This window comes from Cryptomeria japonica, chromosome 5 (assembly GCF_030272615.1).
Source record: "Cryptomeria japonica chromosome 5, Sugi_1.0, whole genome shotgun sequence".
NCBI classification, from domain to species: Eukaryota; Viridiplantae; Streptophyta; class Pinopsida; order Cupressales; family Cupressaceae; genus Cryptomeria; species Cryptomeria japonica.
Genome location: NC_081409.1, coordinates 238,735,504 through 238,753,434, shown reverse-complemented (window position 1 = coordinate 238,753,434; position 17,931 = coordinate 238,735,504). Strand labels below are relative to the sequence as shown.

The 17,931-nt window shown below is 35.6% G+C and overlaps 1 protein-coding gene across 1 annotated transcript in view; it reads left to right on the top strand.

Annotated features, from left to right (window-relative positions):
* Positions 1–12,206, top strand: part of LOC131028849 (WD40 repeat-containing protein HOS15) — a 28,773-nt gene extending 16,567 nt beyond the window's left edge. The window contains exons 13-14 of the mRNA XM_057959219.2: positions 11,486–11,560; positions 11,815–12,206. Coding sequence (XP_057815202.1) covers positions 11,486–11,560; positions 11,815–12,034 — 295 coding nt within the window. The 3' untranslated portion in view covers positions 12,035–12,206. The remainder of the gene's footprint in view (positions 1–11,485; positions 11,561–11,814) is intronic.
* Positions 12,207–17,931: the final 5,725 nt, after the last annotated feature.

Below are 17,931 nucleotides of genomic sequence, written 5' to 3'. Positions count from 1 at the left end.
CAATAATAATCAACTTGAGCGATAAGCATTGTACCTTGTTGGGTACATTTGGATTTCAGTTTATTTGGTGTATTTTTGGTAGTCAGGGAAACACAAATTAGCCTGGGAAAATAAATTGTAAAAAGTTTACAGGGAAAATTTATAATAAGAAAAGACCCCAATGCCATAAGAATGTTTTCTTTGGGAAATAAGCTCTTATGTACAGTTCTGATGACTTGAAGTTCCTGTGCACAATTGATATGATTGTGCTTGGCCAAGACAGTGTCTATGGTGTCCTGGACTTGGTTTGAGTTGGCGTCTTTCTCTATTTTTGGTATTGTTAAATAGCTTGTTTTTTTTTGCAGCTACACAAAGAGTCAGTCTTGGTTTTCAGCAGCTACTGATTTCATTGGCTATTTGCAGCAGTTGAATATTTTTGTTTTACTGAAGCTTTGATTTAATTTTTCTAGAAATTAGAGATCTTTATCAATTTCAGTTTTATTTTTTAAAATATGATCATAGCATTATCCTAATCAGCTGACATCCACCCAGCAGATGCATGCCAGCGACATTCTTCCTCCCATGAACTATTGACTTTGGACCAGTTTGAGGGACAAGATTCTAGTTTTTTAGAGCCATAAATTGGACCCACTGAATCTCCATAGTGCTCAGCTCTTACCATATAATCTTACTAACATCCAAATTTGGCAATATGAAAGATCTTGTGAGCTCAAGGATACTATCTGTATGTGCTAGTGCTCAGCTCTTACCATACGATCTTACTAACTTCCAAATTTGGCAATATGAAAGATCTTGTGAGCTCAAGGATACTATCTGTATGAGCCACAACATGATTCATATAGTATTCAACCGGGATGTGAATCAGTATTTTCAGTTTTGAAAATTTCAAACCACAGAGATTAAAAACGAAAATATGCAATCAACACAGGAACACATAATTTCATGTGGAAAACCCTTTCTTGTAAAAAACACAGCGGATCAAATCTGTTCATTAAAAGAGCACCAACTCTGAAATACAGAAAATGAGCACCAACTTATAGAGGGCACCAACCTGGCACACTAAAGTGAGCACCAACTCAAGATATCTAAGTTACCAACCTTAGTTTGAGCACCAACTCAAAACATACACTTAAAGTGAGATAATTTTGATAATTAATTGAATCAATAACATTCAAATTTTTAGCTCATGCAATCCAATCCAACGTTCTCAACACTTTTCTGCACTGCAACACTCTTTTCTGACTACAACACAACTTCCAGTATTCACGATATACAATCACCACACTTCTTTCCACACAGAGTTTTAAAGAAAACTCTTGTCAATAAAATCACTCACTCTGTAACAGCAAAAATAAAACTATTTGACACACAATCACTATGCTTTATTCTCAATGCTTCATATGTCTTGTGCCTTTTTAGCACACACACCACAGCTAAAAATTGATATTGAAGAGAAATAAAATGCCTTTGTTTCTGTCAACCACACATTGCTTCAGCAGGACGAAGCAGATACAACCCACAAAATGAAGAGGATATACCTTCAAAGCCCAACACAGCTACACTCAAAAATCAATATTCTTCTGACAAAAACATACCCTTACACATTATAAGAATCAATTTTTTTTCTAACACCCACACCACTCCCAAAAGCAGCTAGAATATAATCACAATAAAGAGAAACACATTTGTTCATCATAACACATATCTGCACCAAAAACCATTTCTGATCAAAATTATGCGTATCATTGAACTTCGTAAATCTCCAGCTTCTACCTCTGTCATTGGGCTGTTTTTATCTTAAAAAATGCTACATCATTCTTCAAGCTCCTATAATTTTTTTACGCCTCTTCCACATATACGATATATTTTTATCATCCTTTTTTAAATACAACCGACCTGATTGAATAATAATAAAAAGATGTACCTATTACACAGGTAATTGGTAAATAATTGAATAAAAATTAACAAAGATCAATAGATCTTTATATACAAGAAGAAAGACGATGTTTCCTTAGGAAACGATCGTGAAGAATAGAAACATTCTATTTTAGCTAACAGCTAACTAAGTATTTACAGAATATTACAGTAGATAACCATTAACAATAAATAGAAACTATCTATTATTGTAATACCCTCCCTTAATGGTTAATCTATCCACTACACCAAGCTGTCCTCTGAATTTGACAAACTTATCTGGACCAAGTGGCTTGGTGAGAATGTCTGCAGTCTGATCCGCTGTAGGAACATACTGCAAGTCTATGATCCTGTCTTCAACCAGCTGCCGTATGTAACGACAATGAACATCTACATGCTTGGTTTGTTCATGGAAGACTGGATTCCATGCTAACTTGATAATGCCATCGTTATCAACAAACAAGGTGGTTGGTCCTGCTGGCGACATCTGCATATCCCCAAGCATCCGACGAAAGCCAGACAGCTTCACAACCTGCCTTAACTGCCCCTCTGTATTCGGCCTCTGTAGAGAAGAGAGAAACAACTTGCTGCTTCTTATTGGTCCATGTGACGGCACCAGATCCCAAACTAAACATATCCAGAAGTTGACTTTTTATCGTCAACATAACCGGCCCAATCTGAATCTGTGAATCCATGGAGTCTAGGATTAGAACTCTGAGAGTAGAGAATTCCATAATCAGTAGTGCCCTTCAAATAACGAAGCACACGCTTTGTGGCTATCCAATGATCAGCCTTGGGAGCTGTCATAAAGCGTGAAATGTAGCTGACTGCGAAGCTGATATCAGGTCTAGTAGTAGAGAGGTAGATGAGACTACCTACTAGTTGCCTGTATGTAGTATCATCAACGGGAGGAGAATCAGACTAGGCTGATAACTTCAGACCTTTCTCCATAGGTGTAGATGCAATCTTGCAATCTTGCATACGAAACTTGTCTAACAGAGCCCTAGCTTTTTTAGACTGAGAAATGAATATACCAGAAGGCTGCTGCCAAACCTCAACACCTAGGCAATAATGCATGAGCCCAAGGTCAATCATGTCAAAAGACTGGCATAAACTCTTTGATTCCCTGAATCAAAGATGCCGAATTGCCGGTGATGATCAAATCATCCACATAAATGACCAGAAGGATGATATCACTGTCAGTAGTTTTGATGTACAAGTTTGAGTGTGAAGAACTCCTCTTGAAGCTTTGATCACTAAGGTACTTATCAATTTTCATGTACCATGCCCTAGGGGCCTGCTTCAAACCATAGAGAGCTTTCACCAGTCTACGAACTTGGTGTTCTTTACCTGCAACCTTGAAACCTGGAGGCTGCGTCATGTAGACCTCTTCTTGTAGGTCACCATTCAGGAAAGCACTCTTGACGTCTATTTGATGGACCTTCCAGCCAAACTGTGCTGCCATGACTAGGACTAATCTGATAGTGCTCATCTTTGTTGTAGGAGCAAAGGTCTCCTCATAATCAATGCCCTGATGCTGAGAAAAGCCCTTTGCAACTAAACGAGCTTTGTACCTATCTAAAGTACCATCAGACTTGTATTTGATTTTGTAGACCCATTTGCAGCCAATGGGTTTCTTCCTTGGTGGAAGATCAGAAAGTTCCATCATCAGTTTGGATGGAAACTTCATCAGATGGATGTTAAGAGTGCATTTCTCAACGGTGAGTTGCAGGAAGAAGTTTATATGACTCAAACTCATGGCTTCAATGTTCTTGGTAAGGAACATCAGGTTTGCAGATTGGTAAAAGCCCTCTATGGCCTGAAGCAAGCCTCTCGGGCTTGGTACTTAAAGATTGATCAGTATTTGGTTGAACATGGTTTTCAACGCAGTCGCTCTGACACTAATCTGTATGTTAAACTTTCCAGTGATGATATCCTTTTTCTTGTTGTCTATGTGGATGACTTGATCATTACTGGCAATTCAGCACATTTGATTACAGCCATCAAACAGGACTTGTGCCAAGCTGTTGACATGACAGATTTGGGGCTTCTCCATTATCGCTTAGGTGTCGAAGTGTGGTAGACTGGTGACAATATCTTTATTTCGCAGTCCAAGTATGCCCGTGGTTTGCTTGACAAGTTTCGAATGCAAGATTGTAAAACTGCTTCCACACCTATGGAGAAAGGGTTGAAGTTATCAGCCAAATCTGATTCACCTGCAGTAGACGAAACTGAATTTAGGCAACTAGTAGGCAGCCTCATCTACCTCACTGCTACTAGACTTGACAACTGTTTTGCTGTTAGCTACATATCTCGCTTCATGACAGCCCCACAAGCTGATCATTGGATTGCAGCAAAGCGAGTGCTGCGATATGTGAAAGGCACTTAAGACTATGGCATTCTGTATGGCAAGTGCAACGATCCAAAGCTGATTGGTGATACTAACTCAGATTGGGCAGGATCATTGGATGACAAAAAATCCACTTCTGGGTACGTATTCAGTTTGGGTACAGGTTCTGTCACTTGGAGCAACAAGAAGCAACAGGCCGTGGCTCTTTACTCGACCGAAGCTGAATACCGGGGAACAGTTAAGGCCGCATGTGAGGCAGTTTGGCTCCGAAGAATGCTTTCTGACATGCAGATGCTGTAAGCAAGTCCTTCTCCCTTGTATATTGATAATCAAGGGGTGCTCAAATTGGCCAAAAATCTAGTCTTCCATGAACGTACCAAGCATGTTGAACTTCATTGTCACTACATCTGCAAGCTGGTAGAAGACAGATTAGTTCAGTTGCAGTATGTTCCGATAGCGGATCAGACTGCAGATATTTTCACCAAGTCTCTAAGCCCAGATAAATTTGTAAAATTCAAGGGGCAACTTGGTGTTTTTGATAGACTGACAATTAAGGCAAGGCGTTAGAATAATAATTCTATATAATGTTAATGGTCAATATTGTAATTAGGTGTCTATAGTAGTCAGCAGTTATAGGTAGTTAGACATCATTAATAGCTACAATAGTTTTCATTTCTATAAATGTAATCTTTCCTTCAGTTAATAGATAACTAAGTTTTTTACTAGTTCATTTTTTCTGAACAATAAGATCATGATCAAGTATAGTTTTTGGTTTCGGTGATTGGAACCCAATGAATTGTCTAGGTGTCATATGATACATTTTTGTGTGAATGATGCCATACAATCTAACAAACACTTGGAGCTGTTTTTGGGCAAATTGGTGGTTGTTTACTTGGGATAATATTTTGGTGTAACAAGATGAGGAAGGAACATCTTGCGCACCTACAACAAGTCTTTTTGCAGCTAAGAAAGGGAAAGTTGCACATTGTCTCAAAGAAATGTATCTTGTTGCAGAAAGAACTTACATGCTTGGGATTTGTCATATCTCAAGAGGTATTGAATGTGGTCCTTGAAAAGGTCAAGGCACTTGGTGCAGTAGAGATTAGGAGCTTCCAAGGTCTCGTGAGCTTCGAATTAAAGTTCATCAAGAATTAAATGAGATCTGCAGACCCTTCACTTGTTGTTTGAGGGAGGATTTAGTTGTATGATTTCTGCTGCCAAGTTTTACAGTCTTGAATAAAAAATGTGACAAAGGTGCCTATGTTGGTTCTCTATGATTCTATAAAGGTTTTTTAGGTGGATTGTGATGCTAGTGGAATTGCAATTGGTAATTCTAGTGGAATTGCGATTGGTATTGTGTTCAGTTAGGAGGTTGATCAGCTGTGTTTTTTAGCGAGAAATTGAATGAGGCTAGGCAGAAATATTTTGCTGATGACTAGGAGTTCTATGCTATAGTTCAGTCTTTGTACAAATAGAGGCATTGCTTGTTGCCTTAGGAGTGCAACATGTCGAGATTCCTTAAAAGTCAAGCAAAGCTTAATTAGAGGCACATTAGCTGGGCAGGATATCTTTAAAGTTACTCTTTTATTTTGAAGCATTGTGTTTGTAAGACAAACTTGTAGATTGGTTGATTAGGAGGCAAGCGTTCGGGTCCTTGATAAGTGTTGAATTAGCAGGCATGGAAATGAAGGATTTGTATGCCATAGATCCAACTTTTGTAAATGCATGGCATGCATGCATAGACTCGTGGGTTGGAGCTAAAGGGCCATATGCCGAGTACTTGGTGTAGGAGGGATACATGTTTAGGAAGGATAAGTTATGTATCTCACATGGTTTGATGAGGGAAAAACTCATTCATGAGTTGCATGGTGCTGAATTCAGAGGCTAAATTTGTTGGAAATATTGTAGTCATATTGTAGTCATTGATATCAAAGGAAAGAGTATTATTCATTCAAGAGTATTGTCATTAATAGAGAATGTATTGAAGATGTTATTATGGTAAGAAGATGTTTCAATATGAGGAGGGCGTCAAGAAGAGTTTGCTTAATTATGATTCCTGGTTTGATTATGTGCAACAAGGAACGGATGAAGGAGACATAAGTATGAATGAAGAAGATCTATATAATACATATTTGCTGGCCAACCTCATGACAGCACTCACATCTTTTCTATGATGGTTGACTATGAAAGAAAAATGTATTGATTGCTGGCCGATCCAAAACATATTCATGATGACATATTAATGGTGGCTGACCCCCTTTGGAATATAACAGTAAATCTTGCGTACTGGTCAATCACACAATTCACAAAAAGACAACCACCCATGTTAAGTGATCAACAAGCAATTAGAGGGCAGCAATTAAATACATGTTAAGGAGCAGATTTCTAAGATGAAGAAGAAGCAATTCCAATAAAGCAACAATGAAGATTAATATATGTCCGACCCACTTCTTAGTCACCTCCCTTAATGAATGGAAAATAAACTTAAGGCTGACCTCCTTTGTGAAGGTTTGCATTCTTTTGAAGAAACATATGATGAATAAACGGAGGTGAGATGGGAGTTATAAATGCGAGCAATTAAAAAGAATATCATTCAGATTTTAGAGCAGATTTATCTAGAAGATAAGAGCAGATTTTGGAGTAGAGTAATGAAGCATATTGGAAAATATATTTTAGCATATTTAAGAAAGAGAAAAGGGCATATTTATGAAGACTTTGTGAAGACTCTATGGGCAGATTTATGATGATATTATGGGCAGATGTATGCAGATCTCATGAGCAGACTTTTAATTGATTTATAGCAGCAGATTATGAAGGTGATTTAAGGCAGAATTATAGCTGACCTTTCAAGATGATTTATATCAGATTTCAAAGGAGTAGATTGGTTAGAGCAGGTTTTGAGGGAGACAAAGACTTTGTTATGATTGCGGTTGGTGCCTCGTGTTGGAGAGGTTGGTGCCTCCTATGAAAAGAGATTGGTGTCTCTTTCTGAGTTGGTGCTCAGTTGTGGGGATTGGTGTCTGCATTGGGGGTTGGTTCCTACAAATCATTTAGGAGGGGATTAGTGTCTCCAGTAGGTGGTGCGTACAAAGTTTGTAAAAGAGTTTTTATATAAGTAATATTTTGCTGTGGTTTTCTCTTGAAAGGGTTTGCATGTAAATCTTGTGTTCTTATGTGAATGATGTTGTGCAATTGATATTGTTATGCTTGTTGAGTTTTGAAAAAGTAAAAGTTTGTCTTATACTGATTCAACCCCCTGGCCCCCTTTTAGTAAGTGGTTTAGACAAGACATAGACCGTGTTGGAGAAGTATTATTGGCTTTAGTTTTTATAAGGATGTTAGAAGTTTTGTTGAGCATTGCAAACATACTAGGCAGCAAAAGAGGTGCAGAATACTGGATTGTGTAACCCATAGTTATATAGCTTGGACTAGACAATTACTGGGTAGGCACAAAATTTTTAAAAACCCTGGACTGGGCAAAAACTCATGTACTAACTCAACAGTTAGTACATATGTTTTTAAAATAATTCTTCAAAAATATATGTTACTAAATTTTTATAACAGATTACTGACTTCCATCATATATAAATCAAAATTAGTGTTTAATAGACATCATAGACTAAAAATTAATATCAACCTCCAAATGAGTTACAATGTCACTTCCACTAGCCATATCTATTAGAATATTTAATTATATTTTAGTCACCTATATTTAGTTCCTTGTTTAATGGTCATTTAGCTTTTTCTTTTTAGTTAATTAGCTTTTAAGCTTTATTTAGCATTTAGCTTTTTAGTAGTTCACTTTAAACGACTTGTTCTTAATTTAGAATGTCGTCCTTGTAATCTCTTTATATACGCTTGTATATTGTCGAATGGATTATCTGATTATTGAATCATTCATTCAATTTATTTTTCATGGTATCAGAGCGGGTCAATGGGATTCTTTAAAGTTTGGCGAATTTTTTAATAAAAATTCATGCCCTTCTTTCTGGAGTATTTTCCAGATTTATTTATTGTTTTTTTATTAAAAAAAACGATTTTGCTTTTTAGAAGGTTTTTTGAGGGTTTTTGGTTTGTGGGCAAATTTCTGTGTTGGGCAGCAGTTCATGTTTTTTTTAGAGTTCTAGAGATTTTCGGGCCTGCAACCTGGAGTTTTTTTTTTTTTTGAAAGAAATCATTATGTTTTCACGATTTTTTCTTCAAAAATTGTTCGTAGGGTTTATAATTTTCCCTTAAAAATTATCTCATCTGTAATCCGCGATATTCGCGTAAGATTTTAGTTATCTGGGTTTTATCATTTTTTTCCACAAAAACGATGATTTGTAACCTCAGATTTCTTGGTTTTTCGATTTTCTCCTCAAAATCGTAAATTCTCTTTTCAAGGGTTCCCATTTCAGGGTTTGACGGTTTTTTCCTAAAAAATCATGCTTTGTTGCAGTCAGTTTGGGTCGCACCTGCCAGGGCGAACATCTGCAACCGTGGTATCTTGCAATCAGTTTTGGAGTTGGTACTCTTCTGCAAAAGGGTTTGCTGATTTTTTCCTCAAAATCATTGTTTCAGGCTTCAGTAATTCATGTGCCAGATCTCTAATTCGCGTGTGAAGGCTACATTAACTTGGATGGCTTTTGGTATTCTTGGTCATTAACACTTTTCAGATCCAGGGAGGGTCTCCACCACATCAGAGTGTTCTTTTCATTTGTGATCAAAAGACCCGTAGTGTCTTCTGTAGGGTAGTTAGTAGATAGAATGACCATTAAGGGAGGGTATTAGAATAATTAATTATATTTTAGTCACCTATATTTAGTTCCTTGTTTAATGGTCATTTAGCTTTTAAGTTAATTAGCTTTTAAGCTTTATTTAGCTTTTAGCTTTTTCTTTTTAGTTAATTAGCTTTTAAGCTTTATTTAGCATTTAGCTTTTTAGTAGTTCACTTTAAACGACTTGTTCTTAATTTAGAATGTTGTCCTTGTAATCTCTTTATATACGCTTGTATATTGTCGAATAGATCATCCGATTATTGAATCATTCATTCAATTTATTTTTCAATATCGTAGGTAGGAGTTGCCTCATCTAAAGAGATTTTTGGCAATACAATAACATCTAACTCTGCACACTCAAGACTTAGATACCAATTCCTTGTTTCCCCTTCCTTGTAATCAAGTTTTTTTATTTGACAAGAAATTCCAATAACTAGTGGGGATTTGGGAGTGAAAACTCCATTGGGGTTGAGGGGCACCCCTCATGGGGTCTGGCCCGTCTGGGGGCAATGCCATCAAGCCCAAATTAAAGCCTTTGAAACCACACAAACATTCATGGTGCACACCATTTTCACAATTTTATCGCAAAAGGATGAAACTAGGTGTTTTTGTTGCTTTTTTTAATTATAAAAAATGTTTTAAAAATCATATAAATTTTTTAACTTCTTATTTATCTTAGCAACATTTGCCAAACAGAATATCAGAAAACGCCTTCAAAACAACACAAACATTCATGGTGCACACCATTTTCACAATTTTATCGCTGAAGGATGAAACTAGGTGTTTTATTGCTTTTTTCGATTATAAAAATGTTTTAAATATCATATAAAGTTTTTTAACTTCTTATTCATCATAGCAACATTTGCTAAACAGAATATTAGAAAAATAATCTCTGTGATTCATGTCCCAAATTGACAGTCCCATGCGAAAATGAAGTGAAAGTCGTGTTTTTTAAACTACAGGCAAGAAAGGTTTTATATGGATTTGGACCAGTTATTAACACAAAGATCATGATATTTTCTGTTGGCTTGTGAGTTATACAGGTAAAAATTGCTGCGAGTTTTACAAAAACTTGTTGGTTAGTTATTGGGCAACTCACCTGGCAATTTGGCTCGTGAGTAGTCAGCAAGTTTTGCAACTTTGTACCTTGTGCAACCCTGTATCTCCATTTTGCCACCCTATGCAGTTGGTTGCTCAGTTGTAAGTTGGATTGGGTGTGTTTGGTCATGAACTTTTTGCCTGTTAGCCTGCATACACTGTGCATGCTACTGCACAACCTCTGCTGACTTCGATACTACCATGCAAGTTGGTAAACTACTTTTAGATTGTAGCTCAATTTTCTGCACAGGCTTTTGTTTGTCCTGAGACTCTGCACCTTGTTGTTTTGTCTGCACAAAACTTTGTGCTAAATCTTCTATGTTTTGCAATCATGAGTGTAGCTTTTATGCAGTTGACCTGTGGTTTGTTGAAGCATGTCATGTAGGCAATCAGTTAACTTTGGCTAGAACTGGCTGGAACTGAAGTGACATCTTCTTCAGTGACAGTTTTACTCTTTCTTTATTGGTCGTTACTTTCTTGTTCATTGACACTGGGCAAAATTGATCTCTTATTCAAGTTTGCTGATGAAGGCCAAGAATCACTGTGATTGGTTACTTAAGGATGTACTTTCAAGGATGAGGGGCTGAAATTTTGAAAGCTGGAAGGCTGGTGTTTTGATCAGATCTTGTGAGTTATTGGGTTGGAATTTTTCTTGGGTAGATTGTGATGCAGAGATTCCCTGCATAGGCTGGATGTTCCTCATTTGGCCCGTATGCATGCAAATTCCTTCTGCAGTTAATAGATTGTTTGGTTTTTTGATTTTGCATTGTAATCTTATTTTACTTTTGTTGTGACAACACACTCTCATATGTGTTCAATCATTTGACCAATTATGGTGCTGAATCAGTTAAGGCTTACCAAAACCAAGGGCTAATTCGAGAACTTAAGCTTGAAATGCTTGTTAGTGACATGTCAAACTGTACCATTGCATCAATGATTCAAAATTTAAACCCAAGCTGTTATTGGTCATAATTTATTTCGGGACCTGAAACAATTTGATTTCCAAGTAGGAAGCTTTGTTTGTATTTGTATTCCACCTTTTTTTTGCCTTGCAAAGCACAACAGTTATACTGGCTTAAGAATACCAACGAATTCTCCAGTCAAATTGGGGACATACAGCTTTCTGACTTAGCGCATTGCAAGTATTGAATAGAATCTTTCCATGGGAGATCAATACCATCCAATGCAGGGCTAGATGCTTTAATGCATGGCTTTGTTTATTTTTGGGGCTAAAGTTTCTTTATTTTTGGGGCTAAAGTTTCTAGCATAGAAGATTCACCTGTGTTGTGGTCATAATTCATATGCTTGCATCTCTTTACCTATTTTTTAATGTCTCTATGTGTGCTAATCATGTTTTGATGTGCAGTGCATCATTTGATTCAACAATTAAACTATGGGATGTTGAGCAAGGAAACACGTTGTGTAGCTTGACTAGTCATTCGTAAGCAAATTCTTTACACCCTTCTGATTCTTTTCCTCTGATTCTTTTGTAGTCAAAAAATTTGTGCAATTGTGTTTTGCAGTAACATTGTTGTTTGGTCCTATATTTGTTTTATTGATTTTGATGTCAAAAGCCTGACAAAGCTTGGTAACGTTGAAGAAGCCTGAGAACTTATTTTTGTATCTTTTCAAATGTTACAATATAGAGAATACCATGAATGACATTTTCTATCCTCTTGATGTTTGTCAATTCAGTGAACCTGTATATTCAGTTGCCTTTAGCCCAAATGGAGAATACCTGGCAAGTGGGTCTTTTGACAAATGTTTGCATATCTGGTCTGTCAAGGATGGAAGCCTTGTCAAAACATATAGAGGTAGTGGTGGAATTTTTGAAGTATGCTGGAATAGGGAAGGAGATAAAGTTGCAGCTTGTTTCTCGAATAACACAGTCTGTGTGTTGGACTTCAGGATGTAAATTTAAGTAAAAGAAACAATCCATCTGAGCAATGTATGCCTGCCCAAGTTAGAAAATCTAATTTGTTTCGTTCATTCAACACTTATTTTTCTGATAGAAAATTTGAATCTAATTCATCTATGTATATGTTCTTTTTGATTTATTATAATTTATTATAACAAGTTTTTATTCAGTATTATTTGTAAAATGTGCAAGGTTTACTGCTTGTAAGCCAAGTAATGTCAACTGTATGGAGGCAGCTTAACTGTAGTTTTATGAGCACAAGAAGAATTCTTGTTTTTAGCTAAATTGATTGAGCAGTTTTCTCCTGAAGATGTGCTTTGTCCATTTGAATATGGCAGTCTTTTGTCTATTCTTAATAGATTTGAAAATGTTGTACTAAGTGGATAATTATTAATTATCAATAACACATTGAATTAATTGAGCTTAACCAATTCGTATGGTTCTGGAAGCACTGGGAGAAATCTGTTTTCTTTGACGAACAAGCTTTGTCATGCTTGATATGCCCTGTAGTTTAGTTGCTACGCTTCAATATTTTCATGATTTAAAGTGGTACCAAGTGTTTCGATACTAGATGTGCTTTTTTCATTTGTAGGTCAAAATGGTTTTGTTTATTCTCCGTATTTTGCCTGGGGTCATCCTTTATTCCCAGTTACTGCGTAGGAACAGGTCTAGTTAGAAAATTAAAATCACTGAACGCGACTGATAACCCAAAAAATAAATTTGGTAATTTGATGCATATACATGCTTTAAAATGTTGGAATTATTTTGAAAAAGTCAACCTTTATTTTCATGCGAAGTTGGTGATACACAGTATTTTCGATATGTTACAAAATTTCAATATACATACATTGCAAGCAAGGTATAGTCAATATAAATCACTTTTTCAATTCTGTATTAAATATTTATTTTCTGATATCAGCTAGTGCTCCCTCACACCATAGGCATGATAATGCTAGTAGAGGGATTTTAATGAATGTTGCAAGCGAGGGATAATCACTAATATATAATTGAAGATCGTATCCATGGGGCCCCTGCTAATTGAATAGAGATAAAATGTTCTTTCTGTAATTTATCTCGGTTATATATAAATCCAGATAAAGCAACTGTCAAAACAACATTGAAATTTTCAATTTTGTAAACAAATAAAATATTAATTTGACGAGGGGATATGTGAACTCAGTTATAAATGCAAAAATGGATGCTCTGTTGTGTGGTGTGCATTATGATTAAATTCAAATTTTTAAATTGGATCTGTAACTGTTAAGCTTTGATAGACTATAATTTACTTTAGCTTTGCTCTAGTTCAATCTTACAATTTGGCCCTGACTAATGCACCTGCAGCTTTGAACCTCTTTCTGTGGCTTTCAACTTTGCACGTCAACTCATCAAACTCATGTTTGCTTATTTTATTTGGAAATGGTGTTGCTAAAAAGCATCGTTGGAACTTATTTTTGGGGAGTGAAGTTGGCTAGCTTCCAAATTTTTGTTTCAGTCGAGCGTCTTTGACCAAGTCAATGATTTGGTCCAAGTTGGAAGATAAGCTAATAAAAAATGCATACGCTTATGTTCATATGATTGTAGATGTTGATGATTAATGCTCTTGTAATGCTAGGCAAATGATAATGCTCCTTCATTCATGGATGATGTAAAATTAAGGCTCTCTTTTTATACACCAGCTCTGCATGCAAACTAGTTGGAAGTGGGTAACTTGGGCTCATTTTTAATAATTGATTTGTAATTGTAGGCGAATTTGGCATGTGGTGGTTAGAATTAGGTTCAAGGTTGTAGTTTTAGTTTTGAACAAGGATAGAAGAAATTAGATTTCAAGTTTGGAGTTTGACCATTGGAGAGTAGGGACTCATTAGTTAACGTATTGATTGGATGCAACTATTAGACAAAAATATGCCATTTGGACGTTGTAGTTTTAGTTTTGAATCAGGATAAAGAAATTAGATTTCAAATTTGAGATTTGATCAATTGGAGAGTAGGGACTCATAATTAGTTAACGTATTGATTGGATGCAAATATTAGACAAAAATATGCCATTTGGATGATGGACTATTCTTTAAAAGGTGAAGAGTCGAGTAAGTTAGTTTCTAAAATTGCATTTTTTAACGTTACACTAATATCCATTGATGTTAGAGTGAGGATGTTAAAGACATTTGATGTGAAAAATTTAAAGAATGCATCAACTTTAAACTAGTACACATTGATGGTAGTGTGAGGATGCCAATTCCTCACACTATTTTCTCCCAATTTCTTTAATCAACTCCATTTATGATGCGCAGGTGTGGAGGAATTAAATGGTGGTTTTATATGTACATGTAGATATTACAAATTTCTAGTCGTTGAGGAAATAAACCACCTCGCCAACTATATGCAAGGTTATTAAGGGAATACAATCAATTAAAACTAGTAAGGCCCTAGGTGAGATAAGAAGTTACTCTTAACTAATTAGGTGAATCTGATTAAGTAATTTAAACTTAACTAATTAGGTGAATCTGATTAAGTAATTTTAAATTAACATACGTTGAAAATAAAAAGTGGCAAAGATTGTGTTATACCTTGAAATTGGATTATAACTAAGGTAGTGGTGTAATAGAGAAAACAATTAGCATTTGATATTGGATCCAAAGGGATTTGTGATTATTGAGATATAAGCGTTTGAGAGTTTGTGTATTGTTTGCAATCATGATCTTATCTTGAGCCTTGTAAGATTGAACTAGAGCAAAGCTAAAGTAAATTAGTCAGGGCCATATTGTAGGATTGAATTAGAGCAAAACCAAAGTGATAAAGATTTATGTGCATGAATGCATCTAAGTTCTATATGATATGTTGAAGTTCTATATGATATGTTTAAGATATGATACTAAGCTATTATGATGATGAAGTTATGGTAAGGATATTAACAAACTATGCTAACATGGTATACTAACATGGATATGCTATATTTAACAATATGAAATGCTTCTAAATGCTTAAAATTGCTATTCTAACAAATAGAGGCAAGATGCTTTGATGAAATTAGACTATAGTGTAGATGCATAAAAGACTTGTATATGCATTATGAAGAAAGTGAGTCCTATTTATAGAGAAAATAGAGAAATGGATGGTTAAGATTAAATAATCCTTACAAGGGCTAGAATTGAAAGTTACTCAATACATGTTTACAATTTTCACCAATGAAATGGTGACAATTGTCAACAAGAGGAGGCTTGAGAGGAGATGTAAGAGGCATTACATGCTTGAGAAGACATGAGGGTCACCCTAGGAGAGTGGTTAGGGTTAATAAAGATTAACCAGTGGATAAAGCTTTTACCCAAAGGGTAAACTCTTGTGAAAGGGTTAATAATATAACTAGGGTCAAAACAACAAGTGCTTGATGAGACCCCTGGGTTAAATGAGGGTTAAGTTAGAGAGAAAGTCTCTAACCATGAGTTGAAATTGGATTAACCATTAATGGTTAGGAAGACTTTGAAGGTTAACTTGTTGAGGAGACAAAACTTTCAATGCATTTCAAAGACTTTGAGGCATTTTTAAGAGATGAATTAGGCTAATTAGGGTGATTTAGAAGAATCTAGAAGGCTCTAGAAGAGGGTTATTTATGCAAGTGGATTTGTTAGAAGAATGCAAGTGGGAGGTATTTTTAGATTTTAATTTTGAAATAAAATGATTTATTCCAAAAAGTGAATGACAACTTGCATTTTTAGAAGATATTTAAATAAAATTTGATTTATTTAAATTGGAAGCAATTTTTTAATTAAATGTGAATTTAATTAAATGGGAAATGAGATTTATATAATTAATGGGTTGGATGTGGCTAAATGAATTAAATTGAATAATTTATTTAATCAAATAGAGGAATGTGGGGGGATTAATTAAATTATAGTAGAGGAATATGATTAAATAAATACATATTTATTTAACTAGATGGTCGGATTTATACGTCTAAATTTTGCCCCTTTGAAGTGATGTGTGTGCACACACTAGTTCAAAGAAAAATCCCCTGATGATGTTGCCAAATTTTTTTATTTTTGCCCTAGATATTGGTTGTCGGATATTGATATTAATTGTTAGAATTGATACGATAATGATGCACCCTCGGGAGATGAATCAGATAGATTTTGGAATTTTTAGGATTTTTTGATCGATTCATCTCTCGATAGGATGATTTGATTATTGGATTGATCGGATTGATAAGATCAATAAGATCGATAAGATTAAGATCGAGTTTGGTTTCAGAAATGACACCTCTTGTATAAGGAAGATGATCAAAACGTCTGGTTTCAGGAAAGATACATCCCGTATAAGACAAAGATAGATGATCGCATTTGGTTTAAGGAAAGATACATCCTGTATAAGACACAATAGACGACAGTTGAATGAATGATGAAAATATTAAGGTGAGGAATGATTCTACGATGATGTGATAGATGTGCATATGATTTTACTGTGATATGTTCATATGATGACTATGCATGTATCTTGATGTTTATTGATGCTTATTTAAATGATATGAATGCAACTAAATGCAATGATGAATGATGATCTATTTTAGTGATGCAAGCCTAATTGTACACGTCGTTATTCCATCAGTCAATTGTTTGTGCTCTTTTTGTCATCATTGAGCTTTTGAAATGTTGGAAGTTAATACAAACATCAATGGTATAATTGAACCATGATGACCTGAGTACAACTTACATGGATTTTGATATTGCAAAATGACACAAGCGTCGAGGTATAATTGAACCAAGATGACCTGAGTGTTGTTTGCGTAAAACAAACAAGAGTTAACCATTTAGTATATGCAAATGCGAAATATCCTTAATGATATGTTTCTAATCATGTCTTGGGACAACTTTACACAATACTAATGATCACCCCCCATTATAGTTCTAGTAGGGCTAGCAAGCTAATTAATGGCCGCTCCACTCACAGATAGCAAACAAAGAAAATATCAGACTCCTTCCTTACTTTTCTAGTTCAAGACATCCTTGAGTTGCTTTGGAGATCTGATAACCCAAAAATCAAGATACAAACAATCAAACTGCATGTTAAAGTAATCATATCATGAATAAGAAAATATTATCCATTTGTGTTCTGTTACACACTCGATCCTGATATTGAGTTTGATGATTGGCTTTGTATTTGTCGTTGAGGTATGTTTTGATCCTTGTTTTGATGTGTTTTCCCCTATTGTTGGTTGTCTATGCAATGATGCCTAAAACGGATTGCCCATATTGAGATCGGGATTTTGCCCCCAGTTTTGACACAACCTTTGTTATGGATATAGATGACGATCACCAAGCCATGGTGAGATGTTTACTGCGATGCTCGAGATATATACAAGGCCTAATTTCTGGATGGATATGGATAATGATAGTGGATAGTGGATATATGATAGGTATAGGAATAGATGAAGGAGATGGTAGATTAGTTAGATGGATACTGATATGTGTCTTTGTTTTCAATTGCTTAATGTGATGGTTAACAATGATGTCTAGTTTCAAAGAGTGAGTACCCCATGTAAGACCGATCTGTCTGGTTTCGAGTGTACCTTTCCTTGTATAAGACAAGTTGATGTTGATAGATTTTGAGCGATGGATTGATTAACAAGACATGTGATCAATTTGATTGTAGACTTTGGAGAATTTGCCTGTTGTTGATTTGATTCGATGGATGGTGTATGCATTTTTCTCTGTCCTTAGTTTTGATCAAGATCTAGGATGGAAAAGGGGATGTGGATGGAGATAGGATATGGATAGGAGATAGAGAAGCAATATCATAGATAGCAATGGATTTAGATAGGTTAATGGACATTGGAGGAAGGATAATGGGAGATGTGGTAGGAAGAATAGAGTGGATGAAACTTGCCCCCAAGTATAGAGGTCTCC